This window comes from Dendrobates tinctorius, unplaced genomic scaffold (assembly GCF_039654945.1).
Source record: "Dendrobates tinctorius isolate UK_male_01 unplaced genomic scaffold, ASM3965494v1 ptg000086l, whole genome shotgun sequence".
Taxonomy (NCBI): Eukaryota; Metazoa; Chordata; class Amphibia; order Anura; family Dendrobatidae; genus Dendrobates; species Dendrobates tinctorius.
In genome coordinates, this window is record NW_027361754.1 from 179,391 (window position 1) to 203,023 (window position 23,633).

General features: G+C 48.9%; 1 protein-coding gene across 3 annotated transcripts; it reads left to right on the forward strand.

The window, feature by feature from the left end:
- Nucleotides 1-217: 217 nt before the first annotated feature.
- LOC141097592 (uncharacterized) lies at nucleotides 218-23,401 on the forward strand. Of its 3 annotated transcripts, XR_012234006.1 has the most exons (7): nucleotides 218-340; nucleotides 773-934; nucleotides 1,488-1,625; nucleotides 1,833-1,943; nucleotides 4,257-4,379; nucleotides 21,154-21,262; nucleotides 21,586-23,401. XR_012234006.1 is itself a non-coding variant. In XM_073584847.1 (6 exons), the coding sequence occupies exons 1-6, from the start codon at nucleotides 299-301 to the stop codon at nucleotides 4,551-4,553; spliced, it is 666 nt and encodes a 221-aa protein (XP_073440948.1). In that variant the 5' UTR covers nucleotides 218-298; the 3' UTR covers nucleotides 4,554-4,743. The 3 variants fall into 3 exon arrangements, 2 of the variants coding, with proteins under 2 accessions (XP_073440948.1, XP_073440949.1); XM_073584847.1 differs by lacking the exons at nucleotides 21,154-21,262; nucleotides 21,586-23,401 and adding an exon at nucleotides 4,464-4,743; XM_073584848.1 differs by lacking the exons at nucleotides 21,154-21,262; nucleotides 21,586-23,401 and adding an exon at nucleotides 4,464-4,743 and having other exon boundaries at nucleotides 773-910.
- Nucleotides 23,402-23,633: the final 232 nt, after the last annotated feature.

The following is a 23,633-nucleotide window of genomic DNA, read 5'->3' on the forward strand; positions in this document are numbered from 1 at the left end:
ATGCAGGCCATGTTTGCCCAGTCTCTTTCTTATGGTGCAGTCATAAACACTGACCTTCACTGAGGAATGTTCGCTAAAATGATTTATTATTATTAGGGTGCAGAAAATACTTTTTAGAGAATATGATAACGCCTTGAGGGCACAGTTGAGTGTATGTGACGTGTGTGACACCAGGGCTGCATCAATAACGCTTTTATTAATCGGTGCTCATTCCAAGTTCCTTCTGAGGGACAGCCCCAGGCCCAGAGCTTCCCTATAAAGCGCCCAGTGGGACTGGTGGCTTCAAACCAGAGAAGCAATGGAGCAAAAGATGCAAGAACAGCTCAACATGAATCTGCCAGTAAGTAAGAATCATATCAAGGATTGTAAATTATATTATGCATTATGTGAGGGGTGATAACTTGCAATATATAGGGAACAATAATAATATAACATCACATAGTTGCTAATAATAAAGTACAGTATATAGGGGCTAAAAATATAACACTGTATAGGGGCTAATAATGAAGTATGATATAGGGGCTAAAATAACATATCATATATGGGCTAATAATGTACAGTATAGAGGGGCTAATAATAAGACATTATATAAGGGCTAATAATGTACAGAATATAGGAGCTAATAATATAACACATCATATAGGGGTTAGTATAAATATATGATATATAGAAGGCTAGTAAAATCTTTTAATTTATATGGGGGCTAGTAATAATACAATGTATAGTATATATAAGAATAGTGATCCTATAATGTACGTATCTCCCCCGTTAGCCATGCAGCCTGATTTCCAAACCACTAGATCCCAGGAAGAAGTGGTTGGTGGCCATTGTAACTGGACTCATCCTCGCTGTGACAATCACCATCATCGTTACACTTACCATTTACATGAATCAGAAGGAGGCAGAGAAGGTGACGCTCCACCTAGAATACAATGTATTTCAGTTTATTTTATAGTTTTAATAGATAAACACTAATTCTCTTGTTTCCTCCTGAAAACAATCAAGTTGCTGTTGACGGATTAAATTTGTGTCTCCTCAGGACTCTGTGCAAATTTTCACTTTATTGTTAGAGATTAATGTCTGACTACTTACCTATTACTAATAATCAGAGTTTTCCATAAACGATTCAGCCATTAAAAAGAAGCCAGCAATTTGTAATGAATTTCTAATAATCTGGTGGAAAGTCGCTGCCACACCTGACGCGCACCTCAACCACACACCAGACGCTCACCGACCACTGAGTGGGACCCCACCTCAATCAGACCCTCATTCACATCTGAATGTACTAATCAGACACAAGTGATGAGAATGATGGTTCTATGAAGAGCAACTTGTTGATGGTTTCCAGATAACAGCATGAAAACTGCAAAAAAGCATAGCTGATATTCCCGCAGACTCTTGAGATTCCCACAGCCGCCTATACATCCCGTCTTATCAGAGGCCGAATGCTCACTTAATCCTTTTCTTTATCTGTATCCTTATTGCAGATGGTGGAGATGTCCTACACTTCGGGGGCTGGAGGGAACATCCATCAGACATTTTATAGTCACGATGGGGGGAACGTATTCGCCATATTCCTCACATCCGATAAGTTTTCTGCCTCAGTGCTCCTGGACTACAACCAGGTAAGATCTGTTTATGGGATTGGTGAGAGATTAAAACCAACGTGACTGCCATGATGTCCTCCAGTGGGGTTACCAAACCTTCCAAAAGTCCAAACCTATCTGATAGGAAATACTGCTGCCATCATCAGGGGGCGATCACCCAGCTTTCCCACACTGATGAAGAGTAAGTCTTCTCCCTGCTTCATTATATATTTTATTCCTGCATAGAAACTCATTGGGATCCGGATTGAGAACCGCTGCTACCTTCTGAGAATGGATGAGTCTACAACCCCGTCCAAACCGGACCAGCAGAGGACAATAGAGCACTACAAGGCCAGTGTAAGTCCGGATCAGACTGAATGCTGAGCATATCTTCCAGTGTCTCGTCTTCCTGCTCCAGTCTCATATATGTAGGGAGGCGTCAGGAGATCTCATACATGTAGAGAGGTGTCAGGAAATTAGGACTGATTGTATAAAGAGGACAGGTTCAAGACTGGAGATTATCTGTCAGAAGGATATTTGAGAATGGAGATGTTGCAGTAGTCTAAGTGGGAGATGATGAGGGAGGGCACTAGCTTTTTCATCTATTCCAAGTCAAAAAAGGGTCACATTTAGGAAATGTTCTTGAAGAGGCAAGATGTGGCAATGGCTTAGATTTGAGGTCTGAGAGACAGAATGAAACCAAAGGTTATCTAGAAGCATCGGACTCCTGAGAGTGGGGAAAATGTGGAGCCCTTAAAGGTGTTATCCAGTGAAACCAAGTGATCACCTATCTATAGTCTGTCGTGATCATTGCAGGTCCTGCCCAGGTTGTTAGAACGGGGCACGTATATCCCTGTTAGAATGCAGTGCACAGTCCAGACCGCTGCTCCATTCATTCCCTACGGGCTAAAAGTTTGCCTTAAGGTACTGTCACACTTAGCGATGCACCAGCGATCCCGAGCAGCGATATGACGCGGTCAGGATCGCTGGTGCATCGCTAAGTGGTCGCTACTGAGCTGCCACACAGGCAGATCTCACCAGCGACATCGCAGGGGTCGGGGGTCGTTACTTACCTGTCAGACGAGGCGATGAAGACGTCCTCCCGCCCGCGTCCATGCGTCGCTCTTCGGCGCCACAGGAAGCCCAGCAGGAAGCTGACAACGAGAAACGGTCCAGGACGTTCTCGCGCGATCAGCGATAACCAGCAGGGGAGCGGTCGGAGGTAAGTATCAGACATAGCGATATCGCTAGCAATATCGCTGCTGCGTCTCAAAAACCAGTGACATTATAGCGATATTGCTAGCGATATCGCTTAGTGTGATAGGCCCTTCAGGGTATAAAAAATTCTCCATTCTGCTGATGAGTTCAGGTCCCAGTGGTCGGACATCCATCAATCAGCAAGTTATCACATATCCTGCAGATAAGTGACAGCTTGTTTCGTCAGATAACCCCTTTAACTGTGAATGATAGGTCTTGTGGGGGGTTGCACGGAATGATAGACAGATGATGAGTTCAGTTTTTTCCATGTTGAGTTTTAGAATGTATGCGAATGAACATGAGGAAGCCGATCATGTGATACACAGTGATACAACATTACATTACTCACTTCTCTTTATTTATTTCTGTTTAGTATATGTTGAGTCACAGGTTGATACATTTCTAATGACTAAGGCTGAGTTCACACGTGGCGTTTTTTTCGCGTCTCCGCGGCGGTTTTAACCGCGCGATTTTGCCACGAAAAATAAGCATCCCATGCATTCCTATGGGATTCCGCAATGCTGTGCTAATGCTGCGGTTTTTACCGCGGCGGAATCGCTTCGTGCTCATTAATTTTGCGGAATCGCGGCGATCCCGCACCCATAGGAATGCATTGTTCCGCTTACTTCCCGCATGTGGCTGTGCACACCATGCGAAAAGTAAGCAGAACATTTGCGGATGGTACCCACGGTCCGGAGGAGAGGAGACTGTCCTCCGGGCTTTGGGTACCATATCTCTGTAAAAAATAGAATTTAAAATAAAAAATATTGTTATTCTCACCTTCCGACGTCCCACGCAGCCTTCCCGCCTCTCTCCACGCTCTCGTTCCCAGTAATCCTTTGCAAAAATGCCCGCGATGACGTCCGTTCTCGCGGGATCGCGAAGTCTCTCGGTCATTCGCGCGACGTCATCGCGAATGACCGCGAGACATCGCGATCCCGCGAGAACTGACGTCATCGCGGGCATTTTCGCAAAGGATTACTGGGAACGGCTGCACGGGACGTCGGAAGGTAAGAATAACACCATTTTTTATTTTTTTTTACATTTTATCTTTTACTACTGATGCTGCAAAGGCGGCCTCAGTAGTAAAAAGTTGGTCACACTCGTCAAACACTATGTTTGACGAGTGTGACAAACCTGTCAATCAGTTCTCCAAGCGATGCTACAGATCGCTTGGAAAACACTAGCATTTTGCAAGCTAAATATGCTTGCAAAATGCTATTTTTTCCGCGGGAAAATCGCGGGTATTTAAAATGCGATTTTCCCGCGGAATGGAATTCCGGAATTCTCGCGGTAATTTCCGCGAGAGTTCCGGTACGTGTGCGCATAGCCTAATTCCTTCTCTATAATCCAAAGATAATGGTGTGAAGAGGCATCCTTCTTTATCACAATCTCTTTCCATTGACCCCACAGAACTCCACTCTCGGGGACACCATCGCCCTCAGCTTTATCTCAGGAGAAGAGGCGAAACTTGTGGATTTGGGCTTCAATATAAACCTGATGTGCGGCAACCTCGCCACCTACTGGGCAAAAATGGTAAGTGACGTGCACAGGAGTAAGACAATCCTGGTATATTGTTACAGGCACATAGGCTATCATAAAGGCTTTATCTTTTTCCAGGTAAAGATGAAACGGAAAGTAGCTCTACAAGAAAAAATAATTGTCATTGTCGATTCCGATGGTACAGTAACCATAATTTTGTTACCATAGGAATCGATACATTGATTCCAGGTTACCAGCTCTCGCGTCAATATCTGTTGTATAATCTGCTATTTCTGTGTCAATGAGTGAAGAACACAAGATCCTGCGGTGACGAGATAAATGCAGAAGATTCACTCCGGACACATTGATCGTACCGCAGCGACAGCTGTCAGAAATAAAATGATGTAACCCCCGATAATCTGCCTAATGCCATATTATTGTAGCAAAAGCAGAGGCGTAGCTAGGGATCTGCTCGGGGGGGGGGGGGGGGTAAACATCGGAATATCTGAGTGGGCCCCTAACATCTGGACATATCAATGCTGCAACCTGCGAGGCCACACATGGGCGCAAGAGGTAAATGGCCCATTTCTTCCTCCAAAAATGGTGCAATTTTGCATTTTTTAGGAGCTCTTGTGCTGCTAAGTGCTCATAGTATTGTTATTGCACATGGGCCCTTTTCTGTCTGTGTCCGCCTGTGGCCCCTAACCAGGTATTCATGATTATAGCTATGGTGGAATAGGGGAACCTCAGGAGATGACCACACTGTTATTGAAAATAAACCTCTATACAAAGACCAGCACTGATATTACCGCCATATGGTGACATATAGTGGTAGATACCAGTCCTGCAGAACATATAGAGATTACAGTACACTTACAGATCATGACTTACCGCTGACGTTCTTTCTGGTGGAGTCATTCACTTTTCCCGTCTTTTCCATCCGGCCCAGACCAAAATGTTGACTTCTGTCTGCAGAGATTACAACAAAGACACATCTGACTTCTCACATTTCCAGCCCCTTCCACATGTATTCATAAAATCCTAGAATGTTAACCCCTTTACCCCCAAGGGTGGTTTGCACGTTAATGACCAGGCCAATTTTTACCATTCTGACCACTGTCCCTTTATGAGGTAATAACTCTGGAACGCTTTCATGGATCCCGGTGATTCTGGCATTGTTTTTCTCATGACATATTGTACTTCATGTTACTGGTAAAATTTCATTGATATAATTTGCGTTTATTTGTGAAAAAAATGAAAATTTGGCGAAAATTTTGTAAATTTTGCAATTTTCCAAATTTGAATTTTCATGCCCTTAAATCACAGAGATATGGCACACAAAATACTTAATAAGTAACATTTCCCACATGTTTACTTTACATCAGCACAATTTTGGAACCAAAATTTTTTTTTGTTAGGAAGTTATAAGGGTTAAAAGTTGACCAGCGATTTCTCATTTTTGCAACACCATTTTTTTTAGGGACCACATCACATTTGAAGTCACTTTGAGGGGTCTATATGTTGGAAAATACCAAAAAGTGACATCATTCTAAAAACTGCACCCCTCAAGGTTCTCAAAACCACATTCAAGAAGTTTATTAACCCTTCGGGTCTTCACAAGAATTTTTTGAATGTTTAAAAAATTTAACATTTAAATTTTTTTCCCCAAAAAATTACTTCAGGTCCAATTTTTTTATTTTACTAAGGGTAACAGGAGAAATTGGACCGCAAAAATTATTGTGCAATTTGTCCTGAGTACGCTGATACCTGATATGTGGAGGAACCACTGTTTCGGCGCATGACAGAGCTCAGAAGGGAAGGAGCACCGTTTGACTTTTTCAATGGAAAATTGGCTGTAATTGAGATCGGACACCATGTCATGCTTGGAGAGCCCCTGATGTGCCTAAACAGTGGAAATCCCCAACAAGTGATCCCATTTTGGAAACTATACCTCCCAAGGAACTTATCTAGACGTGTGGTGAGAACTTTGAACCCCCAAGGGCTTCACAGAAGTTTATAACATACAGCCGTAAAATTAAAAAAATCATATTTTACACAAAAATGATCTTTTCAACCCCAATTTTTATTTTCCCAAGGGAAAGAGGACCCCAAAAGTTATTGTGCAATTAGTTCTGAGTACGCTGATACTCCATATGTGGGGGTAAACCACTGTTTGGGCGCATGGCAGAGCTCGGAAGGGAATGAACGCCGTTTGACTTTTTCAACGCAGAATTGGCTTGACGCCGTGTCGCGTTTGGAGAGCCCCTGATGTGCCTAAACAGTGGAAACCCCCCACAAATGACATTATTTTGGAAACTAGACCCCCCAATGAACTTATCTATATGTGTGGTAAGAACTTTGAACCCCCAAGGGCTTCACAGAAGTTTATAATGTACAGCCGTAAAATTAAAAAATCATATTTTTACCAAAAAAATGATCTTTTCACCCCCAATTTTTATTTTCCCAAGGGAAACAGGACCCCAAATGTTATTGTGCAATTTGTCGTGAGTAACCCCATTTGTGGGGGTAAACCATTGTTTGGGCGCATGGCAGAGCTCGGAAGGGAAGGAGCGCCGTTTGACTTTTTCAGCGCAAAATTGGCTGGAATTGAAATCGGACGCCATGTCGTGTTTGGAGAGCCCCTGATGTGCCCAAACAGTGGAAACCCCCCACAAGTGACACCATTTTGGAAACTAGACCCCCCAATGAACTTATCTATATGTGTGGTAAGAACTTTGAACCCCCAAGGGCTTCACAGAAGTTTATAATGTACAGCCGTAAAATTAAAAAATCATATTTTTACCACAAAAATGATCTTTTCACCCCCAATTTTTATTTTCCCAAGGGAAACAGGACCCCAAATGTTATTGTGCAATTTGTCGTGAGTAACCCCATATGTGGGGGTAAACCATTGTTTGGGCGCATGGCAGAGCTCGGAAGGGAAGGAGCGCCATTTGACTTTTTCAGCGCAAAATTGGCTGGAATTGAAATCGGACGCTATGTCGTGTTTGGAGAGCCCCTGATGTGCCCAAACAGTGTTGAATGTAAGAAAAAAAAAAATACATACATACTACATGCTACATACATACTACATACATGCAACATATATACTACATGCATGCAACATACATACATACTGCATATATACCACATGCATGCAACATGCATACTACATATATACCACATATATACTACATGCATGCAACATGCATACTACATATATACCACATATACCAGGGGGCTGTGCCGACTGTCCGGGGGTCTGTGCCGACTGCCCGGGGGTCTGTACCGGCCTGCCGGGGGGCTGTGCTGGCCTGCCGGTCATCTGTACCGACTGTCCGGGGATCTGAGCGGACTGCCGGGGGTCTGTACCGACCTGCCGGGGGGCTGTGCCGGCCTGCCGGTGGTCTTTACCGACTGTCCGGGGGTCTGAGCGGACTGCCGGGGGTCTGTACCGGCCTGCCGGGGGGCTGTGCCGGCCTGCCGGGGGGCTGTGCCGACTGTCCGGGGGTCTGTGCCGACTGTCCGGGGGTCTGTGCCGACTGCCCGGGGGTCTATGCGGACTGCCGGGGGTCTGTACCGGCCTGCCGGGGGGCTGTGCTGGCCTGTCGGGGGGCTGTGCCGACTGTACGGGGGTCTGTGCAGGCTGCGGGGGGTCTGTGCAGGCATCGTCCGATGGGACTACAAGTCCCATCGGGCGATGCCTGCTACCATGACGGTGATTGACACATTAGCCAATGATGGGACAGTAGTAGTCCCATCATCCGGGCCTATGTGTTGAATGTAAGAAAAAAAAAAATACATACTACATACATACTACATGCTACATACATACTACATACATGCTACATACATGCAACATATATACCACATGCATGCAACATGCATACTACATATATACCACATATATACTACATGCATGCAACATGCATACTACATATATACCACATATATACTACATTCATGCAACATGCATACTACATATATACCACATATACCGGGGGGCTGTGCCGACTGCCTGGGGGTCTGTACCGGCCTGCCGGAGGGCTGTGCCGGCCTGCCGGTGGTCTGTACTGACTGTCCGGGGGTCTGTGCAGGCTGTGGGGGTCTGTACCGGCCTGCCGGGGGGCTGTGCCGGCCTGCCGGTGGTCTGTACCAACTGTCCGGGGGTCTGAGCGGACTGCCGGGGGTCTGTTCCGGTCTGCTGGGGGGCTGTGCCGGCCTGCCGGTGGTCTGTACCGACTGTCCGGGGGTCTGAGCGGACTGCCGGGGGTCTGTACCGGCCTGCCGGGGGGCTGTGCTGGCCTGCCGGTCATCTGTACCGACTGTGCGGGGGTCTGTGCAGGCTGCGGGGGTCTGTACCGGCCTGCCGGGGGGCTGTGCCGGCCTGCCGGTGGTCTATACCGACTGTCCGGGGGTCTGAGCGGACTGCCGGGGGTCTGTACCGGCCTGCCGGGGGGCTTTGCCGGCCTGCTGGTGGTCTGTACCGACTGTCCGGGGGTCTGTGCAGGCTGCTGAGGTCTGTACCGGCCTGCCGGGGGGCTGTGTCGGCCTGCCGGTGGTCTGTACCGACTGTCTGGGGGCCTGAGCGGACTGCCGGGGGTCTGTACCGGCCTGCCGGGGGGCTGTGCTGGCCTGCCGGGGGGCTGTGCAGGCTGCGGGGGTCTGTGCAGGCATCGTCCGATGGGACTACAAGTCCCATCAGGCGATGCCTGCTACCATGACGGTGATTGACACATTAGCCAATGATGGGACAGTAGTAGTCCCATCATCCGGCCTATGTGTTGAATGTAAGAAAAAAAATAAAATACATACTACATGCTACATACATACTACATACATGCAGCATACATACATGCTGCATATATACCACATGCATGCAACATGCATACTACATATATACCACATATATACTACATGCATGCAACATGCATACTACATATATACCACATATATACTACATGCATGCAACATGCATACTACATATATACCACATATACCGGGGGGCTGTGCCGACTGTCCGGGGGTCTGTGCCGACTGCCCGGGGGTCTGTACCGGCCTGACGGTGGTCTGTACCGACTGTCCGGGGGACTGTGCAGGCTGCGGGGGTCTGTACCGGCCTGCCAGGGGGCTGTGCCGGCCTGCCGGTGGTCTGTACCGACTGTCCGGGGGTCTGAGCGGATTGCTGGGGGTCTGTACCGGCCTGCCGGGGGGCTGTGCCGGCCTGCCGGTGGTCTGTACCGACAGTCCGGGGGTCTGAGCGGACTGCCGGGGGGTCTGTACCGGCCTGCCGGGGGGCTGTGCCGGCCTGCCGGTGGTCTATACCGACTGTCCGGGGGTCTGAGCAGGCTGCGGGGGTCTGTGCAGGATCGTCCGATGGGACTACAAGTCCCATCGGGCGATGCCTGCTACCATGACGGTGATTGACACATTAGCCAATGATGGGACAGTAGTAGTCCCATCATCCGGCCTATGTGTTGAATGTAAAATGGAATAAATATTAAAATAACAAAGCACCAATATACTCACCCCTGATCCGCAGAAGTCCACGGGTGTCCCACAACGATCTTGCGTGGAGAACAGCAGCATCAGCTGATGCTACCGTTCTCTACGGGTTCCAGGAAACCAGTGTCGGGAGGTTGGTATCCTTCCGCCCTGTATTCCTCCGCCACTGTAAATACCAAAAAAAAGTCCCTAGTCTCATTTTATGGCATTGCTGTGTGAGAAATTTCCCACGCAGCTTTTGCCATAAAGTGAGACTAGGGACTTTTTTTTTTTTTTTTTACAGTGGCGGAGGAATACAGGGCGGAAGGATACCTACCTCCCAACACTGGTTTCCTGGAGCCCGTAGAGAACGGTAGCATCAGCTGATGCTGCTGTTCTCCACGCAAGATCGTCGTGGGACACCCGTGGACTTCTGCGGATCAGCGGTGAGTATATTGGTGCATTGTTATTTTAATATTTATTCCATAGATGACAATGGCTTCGGGGATCAAAGTGACAAGTGATGGTGAGTATGTACTCTATGTTATATGTACTGTATGTCTATATGTATGTATTGTATGAATGCATTGTATGTAGTATATATGTATGTTGCATGCATGTAGTATATATGTAGTATGCATGTTGCATGCATGTGGTATATATGTAGTATGTATGTAGTATGTATGTTGCATGTAGTATATATGTATTATATATATGTTGCATGCATGTAGTATATATGTAGTATATGTATGTTGCATGCATGTAGTATATATGTGGTATATATATAGTATGCATGTTGCATGCATGTGGTATATATGTAGTATGTATGTTGCATGCATGTAGTATATCTGTAGTATGCATGTTGCATGCATGTAGTATATGTGGTATATATGTAGTATGCATGTTGCATGCATGTAGTATATATGTATGTTGCATGCATGTAGTATATATGTAGTATGCATGTTGCATGTAGTATATATGTATGTTACATGCATGTAGTATATATGTGGTATATACAGTGGGGCAAAAAAGTATTTAGTCAGTCAGCAATAGTGCAAGTTCCACCACTTAAAAAGATGAGAGGCGTCTGTAATTTACATCATAGGTAGGCCTCAACTATGGGAGACAAACTGAGGAAAAAAATCCAGAAAATCACATTGTCTGTTTTTTTTTCATTTTATTTGCATATTATGGTGGAAAATAAGTATTTGGTCAGAAACAAGCAATCAAGATTTCTGGCTCTCACAGACCTGTAACTTCTTCTTTAAGAGTCTCCTCTTTCCTCCACTCATTACCTGTAGTAATGGCACCTGTTTAAACTTGTTATCAGTATAAAAAGACACCTGTGCACACCCTCAAACAGTCTGACTCCAAACTCCACTATGGTGAAGACCAAAGAGCTGTCAAAGGTCACCAGAAACAAAATTGTAGCCCTGCACCAGGCTGGGAAGACTGAATCTGCAATAGCCAACCAGCTTGGAGTGAAGAAATCAACTGTGGGAGCAATAATTAGAAAATGGAAGACATACAAGACCACTGATAATCTCCCTCGATCTGGTGCTCCACGCAAAATCCCACCCCGTGGGGTCAGAATGATCACAAGAACGGTGAGCAAAAGTCCCAGAACCATGCGGGGGGACCTAGTGAATGAACTGCAGAGAGCTGGGACTAATGTAACAAGGCCTACCATAAGTAACACACTACACCACCATGGACTCAGATCCTGCAGTGCCAGACGTGTCCCACTGCTTAAGCCTGTACATGTCCGGGCCCGTCTGAAGTTTGCTAGAGAGCATTTGGATGATCCAGAGGAGTTTTGGGAGAATGTCCTATGGTCTGATGAAACCAAACTGGAACTGTTTGGTAGAAACACAACTTGTCGTGTTTGGAGGAAAAAGAATACTGAGTTGCATGCATCAAACACCATACCTACTGTAAAGCATGGTGGTGGAAACATCATGCTTTGGGGCTGTTTCTCTGCAAAGGGGCCAGGACGACTGATCCGGGTACATGAAAGAATGAATGGGGCCATGTATCGTGAGATTTTGAGTGCAAACCTCCTTCCATCAGCAAGGGCATTGAATATGAAACGTGGCTGGGTCTTTCAACATGACAATGATCCAAAGCACACCGCCAGGGCAACGAAGGAGTGGCTTCGTAAGAAGCATTTCAAGGTCCTGGAGTGGCCTAGCCAGTCTCCAGATCTCAACCCAATAGAAAACCTTTGGAGGGAGTTGAAAGTCCGTGTTGCCAAGCGAAAAGCCAAAAACATCACTGCTCTAGAGGAGATCTGCATGGAGGAATGGGCCAACATACCAACAACAGTGTGTGGCAACCTTGTGAAGACTTACAGAAAACGTTTGACCTCTGTCATTGCCAACAAAGGATATATCACAAAGTATTGAGATGAAATTTTGTTTCTGACCAAATACTTATTTTCCACCATAATATGCAAATAAAATGAAAAAAAAACAGACAATGTGATTTTCTGGATTTTTTTTTCTCAGTTTGTCTCCCATAGTTGAGGTCTACCTATGATGTAAATTACAGACGCCTCTCATCTTTTTAAGTGGTGGAACTTGCACTATTGCTGACTGACTAAATACTTTTTTGCCCCACTGTATATAGTATGCATGTTGCATGTAGTATATATGTATGTTGCATGCATGTAGTATATATGTAGTATGCATGTTGCATGTAGTATATATGTATGTTGCATGCATGTAGTATATATGTATGTTGCATGCATGTAGTATATATGTAGTATGCATGTTGCATGTAGTATATATGTATGTTGCATGCATGTAGTATATATGTGGTATATATGTAGTATGCATGTTGCATGTAGTATATATGTATGTTGCATGCATGTAGTATATATGTTATATGTATGTTGCATGCATGTAGTATATATGTAGTATGCATGTTGCATGTAGTATATATGTATGTTGCATGCATGTAGTATATATGTGGTATATATGTAGTATGCATGTTGCATGTAGTATATATGTATGTTGCATGCATGTAGTATATATGTAGTTTGCATGTTGCATGCATGTGGTATATATGTAGTATGTATGTTGCATGCATGTAGTATGCATGTTGCATGTAGTATATATGTTGCATGCATGTAGTATATATGTAGTATGTATGTTGCATGTAGTATATATGTAGTATATATGTATGTTGCATGCATGTAGTATATATGTGGTATATATGTAGTATGCATGTTGCATGCATGTGGTATATATGTAGTATGTATGTATGTTGCATGTATGTAGCATGTATGTAGTATGTATTTATTTATTTTTTTACATTCAACACATAGGTCGGATGATGGGACTACTACTGTCCCATCATTGGCTAATGTGTCAATCACCGTCATGGTAGCAGGCATCGCCCGATGGGACTTGTAGTCCCATCGGACGATCCTGCACAGACCTCCGCAGCCTGCTCAGACCCCCGGACAGTCGGTATAGACCACCGGCAGGCCGGCACAGCCCCCCGGCAGGCCGGTACAGACCCCCAGGCAGTCCGCTCAGACCCCCGGACAGTCGGTACAGATCACCGGCAGGCCGGCACAGCCCCCCCGGCAGGCCCGTAAAGACCCCCAGGCAGTCGGCACAGACCCCCGGACAGTCGGCACAGACCCCCGGTATATGTGGTATATATGTAGTATGCATGTTGCATGCATATAGTATATATGTGGTATATATGTAGTACGCATGTTGCATGCATGTGGTATATATGCAGTATGTATGTATGTTGCATGCATGTAGTATACACTCACTGGCCACTTTATTAGGTACACCTGTCCAACTGTGTGTTAAGACTTAATTTCTAATCAGCCAATCACATGGCGGCAACTCAGTGCATTTAGGCATGTAGACATGGTCAAGACAATCTCCTGCAGTTCAAACCGAGCATCAGTATGGGGAAGAAAGGTGATTTGAGTGCCTTTGAACGTGGCATGATTGTTGGTGCCAGAAGGGCTGGTCTGAGAATTTCAGAAACTGCTGATCTACTGGGATTTTCACGCACAACCATCTCTAGGGTTTACAGAGAATGGTCCGAAAAAGAAAAAAAATCCAGTGAGCGGCAGTTCTGTGGCCGGAAATGCCATGTTGATGCCAGAGGTCAGAGGAGAATGGGCAGACTGGTTCGAGCTGATAGAAAGGCAACAGTGACTCAAATTGCCACCCGTTACAACCAAGGTAGGCAGAAGAGCATCTCTGAACGCACAGTGCGTCGAACTTTGAGGCAGATGGGCTACAGCAGCAGAAGACCACACTGGGTACCACTCCTCTCAGCTAAGAACAGGAAACTGAGGCTACAATTTGCACAAGCTCATCGAAATTGGACAGTAGAAGATTGGAAAAACGTTGCCTGGTCTGATGAGTCTCGATTTCTGCTGCGACATTCGGATGGTAGGGTCAGAATTTGGCGTAAACAACATGAAAGCATGGATCCATCCTGCCTTGTATCAACGGTTCAGGCTGGTGGTGGTGGTGTCATGGTGTGGGGAATTTTTTCTGGGCACTCTTTGGGCCCCTTGGTACCAATTGAGCATCGTTGCAACGCCACAGCCTACCTGAGTATTGTTGCTGACCATGTCCATCCCTTTATGACCACAATGTACCCAACATCTGATGGCTACTTTCAGCAGGATAATGCGCCATGTCATAAAGCTCGAATCATCTCAGATTGGTTTCTTGAACATGACAATGAGTTTACTGTACTCAAATGGCCTCCTCAGTCACCAGATCTCAATCCAATAGAGCATCTTTGGGATGTGGTGGAACGGGAGATTCGCATCAGGGATGTGCAGCCGACAAATCTGCGCCAACTGTGTGATGCCATCATGTCAATATGGTCCAAAATCTCTGAGGAATGCTTCCAGCACCTTGTTGAATCTCTGCCACGAAGAATTGAGGCAGTTCTGAAGGCAAAAGGGGGTCCAACCCCTTACTAGCATGGTGTACCTAATAAAGTGGCCAGTGAGTGTATATGTTGCATGTATGTAGCATGTAGTATGTATGTATTATGTATTTTTTTTTTTCTTATATTCAACACATAGGCCGGATGATGGGACTATTACTGTCCCATCATTGGCTAATGTGTCAATCACCGTCATGGTAGCAGGCATCGCCCGATGGGACTTGTAGTCCTATTGGACGATGCCTGCACAGACCCCCGCAGCCTGCACAGAGCCCCGGACAGTCGGCACAGCCCACCGGCAGGCCAGCACAGCCCCCCGGCAGGCCGGCACAGCCCCCCGGCAGGCCGGTACAGACCCCCGGCAGTCCGCTCAGACCCCCGGACAGTCGGTACAGACCACCGGCAGGCCGGCACAGCCCCCCGGCAGTCTGCTCAGACCCCTGGACAGTCGGTATAGACCATCGGCAGGCCGGCACAGCCCCCCGGCAGGCCGGTACAGACCCCCGCAGCCTGCACAGACCCCGGGACAGTCGGTACAGACCACCGGCAGGCCGGTACAGACCCCCAGGCAGTCGGGACAGGCCCCCGGACAGTCGGCACAGCCCCCCGGTATATGTAGTATGCATGTTGCATGCATGTAGTATATATGTGGTATATATGTAGTATGCATGTTGCATGCATGTGGTATATATGCAGTATGTATGTATGTTGCATGCATGTAGTATATATGTTGCATGTATGTAGCATGTATGTAGTATGTATGTAGCATGTAGTATGTATGTAGTATGTTTTGTTTTTTTTTCTTGCATTCAACACATAGGCCGGATGATGGGACTATTACTGTCCCATCATTGGCTAATGTGTCAATCACCGTCATGGTAGCAGGCATCGCCCGATGGGATTTGTAGTCCCATCGGACGATGCCTGCACAGACCCCCGCAGCCTGCACAGACCCCCGGACAGTCGGCACAGCCCCCCGGCAGGCCAGCACAGCCCCCCGGCAGGCCGGTACAGACCCCCGGCAGTCCGCACAGACCCCCGGACAGTCGGCATAGACCCCCGGCAGGCCGGCACAGACCCCCGCAGGCCGGTACAGACTCCCGGCAGTCCGCTCAGACCCCCGGAAAGTCGGTACAGACCACCGGCAGGCCGGCACAGCCCCCCGTCAGGCCGGTACAGACCCCCGCAGCCTGCACAGACCCCCGGACAGTCGGTACAGACCACCGGCAGGCCGACACAGCCCCCCGGGAGGCCGGTACAGACCCCCGGCAGTCCGCTCAGACCCCCGGACAGTCGGTACAGACCACCGGCAAGCCGGCACAGCCCCCCGGCAGGCCGGTACAGACCCCCGCAGCCTGCACAGACCCCCGGTCAGTCGGCACAGCCCCCCGGCAGGCCGATACAGACCCCTGGCAGGCCGGTACAGACCCCCGGCAGTCCGCTCAGACCCCCGGACAGTCGGTACAGACCACCGGCAGGCCGGTACAGACCCCCGCAGCCTGCACAGTCCCCCGGACAGTCGGTACAGACCACCGGCAGGCCGGCACAGGCCCCCGGCAGGCCGGTACAGACCCCCGGGAAGTCGGCACAGACCCCCGGTATATGTGGTATATATGTAGTATGCATGTTGCATGCATGTAGTATATATGTGGTATATATGTAGCATGCATGTTGCATGCATGTGGTATATATGCAGTATGTATGTTGCATGCATGTAGTATATATGTTGCATGTATGTAGCATGTAGTATGTATGTAGTATGTATTTTTTTTTTCTTACATTCAACACATAGGCCGGATGATGGGACTACTACTGTCCCATCATTGGCTAATGTGTCAATCACCATCATGGTAGCAGGCATCGCCCGATGGGACTTGTAGTCGGCACAGCCCCCCGGCAGGCCGGTACAGACCCCCGCAGCCTGCACAGACCCCCGGACAGTCGGCACAGCCCCCCGGCAGGCCGATACAGACCCCTGGCAGGCCGGTACAGACCCCCGGCAGTCCGCTCAGACCCCCGGACAGTCGGTACAGACCACCGGCAGGCCGGCACAGCCCCCCGGCAGGCCGGTACAGACCCCCGCAGCCTGCACAGTCCCCCGGACAGTCGGTACAGACCACCGGCAGGCCGGCACAGCCCCCCGGCAGGCCGGTACAGACCCCCGCAGCCTGCACAGTCCCCCGGACAGTCGGTACAGACCACCGGCAGGCCGGCACAGCCCCCCGGCAGGCCGGTACAGACCCCCGGGCAGTCGGCACAGACCCCCCGGTATATGTGGTATATATGTAGTATGCATGTTGCATGCATGTAGTATATATGTGGTATATATGTAGTATGCATGTTGCATGCATGTGGTATATATGCAGTATGTATGTATATGTTGCATGCATGTAGTATATATGTTGCATGTATGTAGCATGTAGTATGTATGTAGTATGTATTTTTTTTTTTCTTACATTCAACACATAGGCCGGATGATGGGACTACTACTGTCCCATCATTGGCTAATGTGTCAATCACCATCATGGTAGCAGGCATCGCCCGATAGGACTTGTAGTCGGCACAGCCCCCCGGCAGGCCAGCACAGCCCCCCCGGCAGGCCAGCACAGCTCCCCCGGCAGGCCGGCACAGACCCCCGGCAGTCCGCACCGACCCCCGGGCAGTCGGCACAGACCCCCGGACAGTCGGCACAGCCCCCCGGCAGGCCAGCACAGCCCCCCCGGCATGCCGGTACAGACCCCTGGCAGTCCGCACCGACCCCCGGACAGTCGGCACAGCCCCCTGGCAGGCCGGCACAGCCCCCCGGCAGGCCGGTACAGACCCCCGGCAGTCCGCTCAGACCCCCGGACAGTTGGTACAGACCACCGGCAGGCCGGTACAGCCCCCCGGCAGGCCGGTACAGACCCCCGCAGCCTGCACAGACCCCCGGACAGTCGGTACAGACCCCCGGCAGTCCACTCAGATCCCCGGACAGTCGGTACAGACCACCGGCAGGCCGGCATAGCCCCCCGGCAGGCCGGTATATGTGGTATATATGTAGTATGCATGTTGCATGCATGTAGTATATATGTGGTATATATGTAGTATCCATGTTGCATGCATGTGGTATATATGCAGTATGTATGTATGTTGCATGTATGTAGTATGTATGTAGCATGTAGTATGTATGTAGCATGTAGTATGTATTTTTTTTTTTTATTTTTTTTTTACATTCAACACATAGGCCGGATGATGGGACTACTACTGTCCCATCATTGGCTAATGTGTCAATCACCGTCATGGTAGCAGGCATCGCCCGATGGGACTTGTAGTCCCATCGGACGATACCTGCACAGACCCCCGCAACCTGCACAGACCCCCGGACAGTCGGCACAGCCCCCCGGCAGGCCAGCACAGCCCCCCGGCAGGCCGGTACAGACCCCCGGCAGGCCGCTCAGCCCCCCGGACAGTCGGTACAGACCACCGGCAGGCCGGTACAGACCCCCGGAAGTCCGCTCGGACCCACGGACAGTCGGTACAGACCACCGGCAGGCCGGTACAGGCCCACGGCAGTCCGCACAGACCCCCGGGCAGTCGGCACGGACCACCGGCAGGCCGGCACAGCCCCCGGCAGGCCGGTACAGACCCCCGGGCAGTCGGCACAGACCACCGGGAGGCCGGTACGGACCACCAGCAGTCCGCACAGACCCCCGGGCAGTCGGCACAGACCCCCGGCAGGCTGGTACAGAACCCCGGGCAGTCGGCATAGACCCCCCCGGAAGGCCCGAACTGACGGCGCATCATGATGCGCACAGACCGCGCATCATGATGACGTCATTTCGGCAGCCAATCAGAGCCACAGCAGTGGCTCTTTGCATTATGGGAACTTCCGATTCCGATATTAAAAAATATCGGTACTCGGTATCGGAATTCCGATACAGCGAATATCGGCCGATACCCGATATTTGCAGTATCGGAATGCTCAACACTAATCAAGATGTTTTTGTCAGTTTTCTGATGGAAAACACATTGAAATATCACAATTTTTTTTTTTTTTGCAACTTCAAGTTGCACGACAATTTTGCGACTTTTGTTGTTTGTATGCCAGTCCCGAATGGCTTGTCCATAGCAGATGGGGCTTGGGCAGGCCATGGCTAGGCACCCCAGTACATTCAGCAAAATTGACATCATTTTAGTGGCAGAAATCACTCCAGATATGTGCTGCAGTTCATGACTTGCGTACGGCTCTGGCGGAGGCGCGTGTTAGCAGTAAGTTGCGTCTTATATGATAGGAGTTGTGTGCAACGTTCTACAGCGGTGCCTTCATAAGGGCTGGAGCACAAAATACAGTCTTAATGAATTGGCACAAATTATTCTAGAAAAATTCAGAATTTTTCACTATAGTTTAAATAAAAGGATTTTTATTATTTCAAAAATATTCTCAATGTGCCCAATGTGGATAATAATAAAGGAAACCCTGTGAAGGAAAGGGAGCACCCTTTATAACGCCATTACAGAAGACCAGGAGCATACGTAGAAATCATGGGGCCCCATAGCAAAAGTTCTAATTGGGCCCCTCTCTCCCCACACAGGTTCATAGATCCCAACATTTGAAAACAAGAGAGGGACATTTATTGCGGCAAGTAAACAGTCATTTTGCCCCTATTGAAGCCCGTCTGTGTTTTCACTCACTATTATACTATTACTAGATAGAGGCCCGATGGAGGGCAGTAGTGTCACAATGGGGGCAGGCTTTGCAGCGTTGAGAATTCCCCCCCCATGTGCTCACCCACCTATCCACTCTTTCCACATGTGCTGACTTCTCCCTTCTGTGCTCTGTTCTTTGACCTGTCTACCCCATGTGCTATTCCCCTTGTCTGCTGTCTCCTTCCTGTGCTGTGCTGTCCCGTTTGAGCTGTCTCCCCCTGTGCTCTGTCTCTCTCCCTCATATGCTGTCTTATCTCATGTCATCTTTTCTTTGACCTGTGTACCCCATGTGTTCTCCCCCTTGTCTGCTCTCTCCACCACTGTGCTGTCTTCTTCCCTCATGTGTTCTCTTGTTTGAGCTGTCTCCCCCCGTGTGTTCTCTTTCCTATGTGCACTTATAATGGCCAGGCCAAACGTTCCCTGCTATCCAACCCCACACAGTGTCCACAGCCAAAGGAATTATGACACACACCGGTCTCGGGGATAACAGTTGCTTTTACTTCAGCAGGAATGGGAATTATAACTTGGAACAAATAAGGAACTGTCTCTCATGGGTAGTCCACGGCAATTCACACTTAGATGCTGAGATGTGATTGGGGTCTGGAGCTTTAAGAGCACTGGACAGTGTCTTTTGGTATTTTACAGAGGGAGGTAGATGCAGCAATTAGAGGTTACAGACCTGTACTTGGGGTTATCTCCACAGTGTGTCATGGCACGTGCACAAGTACTTATAGGTGAATGTAGAAACTGTGGTGAATCCAGTCAGAAATACTTTACATGTGGTGAATCCTGTCAGCAATACTTTACATGTGGTGAATCCTGTCAGCAATACTTTAGATGTCTGTACAGGTTAGAGGGAACTTAGGCTTTTACGCCTGCAGGAGATCTTGAGGTAAAAACCTCCTCCACATGTGTTCTGCTCCCCCTGAAGGCATCCCTCAGACTAAAGAACATTCTAGACTTGCCTGGAAAACAGTTCCTCCTATTGACCATGTGACTAGGAGCTGGCCAATAGGAGACCGAATTCACATCTCAGATCCTTACAAAACAAAAATTCAGTCATTGTACACTTTCACCATTAGAGGGCGACAGAACACAGCAAATGAGAAATGCATTACATCTAAAATGAAGGTGACTAGAAATGGAGAATTACAGCTCACAAATAATGTAGAGAACCAGTTAGAGACTAAGCATTAGTATACAGAAGCTACTCACAATTCAGTATTACTTAAAGGGACAGACACACTCTGGACTGGGTCACTACATACTTCCCCTCTGTAGATAAGCCATCCTCGGCGACTGCACGAGTGGTGGACTACTAAAGAAGGAAATATACAGGTAATGTAAAGCAACACCAAAGCAAGCATGCTCAGATATATGGGGAGAACAATATGCAATAAACATCTGCAAAACATGAAAGTGGGAGTGCCAGTGTGAAATAGAGTCTCTTTCCGCAACATACTATCGTCCATATGAAAGGCTCTGGAAAGGCAATTTAGTGGCAACCACCAGTCCACGGCTGCATAGGAAATTAATGCAAACAATAAGCAAAGTGCATGGTATTATCTAGGTGCAGAGGCGTAAACGTTATTAAACTGACTAGCTAACTAAATATACATATGAAACAGGATATTATTTTTTTAGTCTCTGTAGCAGGCTGGAAGTGTTCCCTTTGTGCTTCGCTCTGAACACCTCAACCTTTCATCTTCCTCTTGAGCAGGAATGAAACAGTCTGCTGGTTCAGGTGGGATTGGCAAAGGAGCAACAACTGGAGCAGGAATCGAGACGGGGACATATTGATAGCACGGGAGGAGTGTCACGTCCGCCATGTACGCCATGTCTGTTTTGCCTCATGAACCCCACGCGCACCTTGTGTCTGCTATCCTGCTTGTTCCCTAGAGCAGTGTGCACACTCGCCTCATGTCTGCTGAGCTGCAAGATGCCTGCGTTTCTGCTTTGCCTTCTGTGATCTTTTCGTCATGTCTAGAATCCCTGATCATATGACGTTTCCTGGGATCCTGCACTGTCTGGTTCTGCAATCATCTCGTCATGTCTGAAACCTTGATCATGTGACATTTCCTAAGATCCTGCACTGTCTGGCTCTGCAATCATCTCGTCATGTCTGAAACTCTGATCATGTGACCTTTCCTAGGATCCTGCACTGTCTGGTTCTGCAATCATCTCGTCATGTCTGTAACCCTGATCATGTGACCTTTCCTAGGATCCTGCACTGTCTGGTTCTGCAATCATCTCGTCATGTCTGTAACCCTGATCATGTGACTGCACTTTGTGATCCTGGAGCATCTGAACTGGAAGTTCTCCCCTGGTCCTGACCCGGAAGAGGAGGTACTATGCCCTATATTAGACCGCCCCTTCCTATGCTTGGGGCCTGATTATTGTGTTGCTTCCCTGCATGGCTCTTGGTCTGTGGGGTTGCTCCCTCTATTCTGTGCCCTTGCACTCTGCTCTGTAGTGCTTCTCTGCACACGCTCCGTGCTCGTATTCCGTCTCTTGTCTTGTGCCATGTTTGTCTTTGCCTTGCTTTGCCTTGTAGTCCTTCCGCTGTTCTCTGCTTTAGTCTGTTTTGCTATGTCTCGCCTTAGCTATTCTTTGACTTGTAGTCCTTCCTCTGTTCTCTGCCTTGCCTGTTTCGCCATGTCCGGTCTTTGCTATTCTGAGCCTTGTAGTACTTCTCATGTTCTTGTCTCTGCCTGGTTTTCCACACTCTGTCCTCTGGTGCTCTCTTGCACATTTCCAAGTCTAGTCCCATGGTTCTCCCTTGGCCCGGCTCTGGGTTTCGGCCTACGCTCCGCTGCTAGACTCTGTCCTCGCCTGATCTGGCTCTGTTTCTGCCTATGTTCCGCACCGTGTTCCGTACCTTGTTTCTTGCCTTGTTCCTTGTCCTTGAACACCAGCGTGGGTTCCCCTTGGCCGTCTCCTATGCCGTGGTAAGTGCCTCGTGTTTGTGTACAGCCGTGTGCACTGGCCAGAGTGGCGTGCCTCCTAGCACGCAGCCCTTCCTTGAACCCTGGCGTGGCTCCTAGCACGCACCCTGCCTTGAACCCTGGCGTGGCTCCTAGCACGCACCCTGCCTTGAACCCTGGCGTGGCTCCTAGCACGCACCCTGCCCTGAACCTGGCGTGGCTCCTAGCACGAAGGTTCCTTTGCCTCCTCCTGTGCCTTAGTCGTGCCTCGTGCTGGCGTTACAGCCGTGTGCATTGGCCAGTGAGGTGTGCGTCCCTGCGTGGCTCCTAGCACGCAGCCCTGCCTTGAACCCTGGCGTGGCTCCTAGCATGCACTCTGTCTTGAACCCGCGTGGCTCCTAGCACGTGTCCTGCCCTGAACCCTGGCATGGCTCTTAGCACGCACCCTGCCTTGAACCCTGGCGTGTCTCTACACACGCACTCTGTCTTGTACCTTGTGCCTTGGCATGTCTCTACACACGCACTCTGTCTTGTACCTTGTGCTTTGGCGTGTCTCACACGCACTCTGTCTTGTACCTTGTGCTTTGGCGTGTCTCTACACACGCACCCTGTCTCGTTTTGTGAACCCTGGCGTGTCCCCTACACACGCACCTTGCTTTGCACCTAGCCTTGAACCCTGGCGTGTCCCCTACACACGCACCTAGCCTTGGACCTTGGCGTGTTCCCTAACACGCACCATGCCTGGATATCTGTCGTGCCTCCTTGCCTGAACCCTGGTTTGCCTGCCGGATGCCCGGAACCTGCTGATCGCTGCCAGAGATCGTAAGCTGGATGACTGCGGCCTGATGCCTTAATCATGTCGATCGTCGCCAGCTGTCCGGAGTCCGATGCCATTGTGCCTTTACCTGTACCTAGGCGTGCCACCTGGCACTTACTATGCTATGGACCTTGGCGTGCCCACGCGCGCACCTTGCACGTTTTGCTTGTTTTCACATTTGCACTGAATGTAATCCTGAAGATCTTAATGAAGATACCTTGCACTTACGTTTTGTCTTGTCTTGCTTCCTGCTTGTTCTTGGTCGTCAGACACTCCCATAGTGTCCCCCTGAGCCGGCCGTCTGGTCCCAGCAGTCGTGGTGGCTCACCCCCTTGGTCTTGCCCCTGACACTCCCTGTATAGGGGGTGGATTCTCACAAGGTCAGCTCGCCCTCGGTGGGTGGGTGCCACGACCCAGAGGGTCCACTCAAAAAATGGGCTCAGCAGGAGCTGAGTCCGT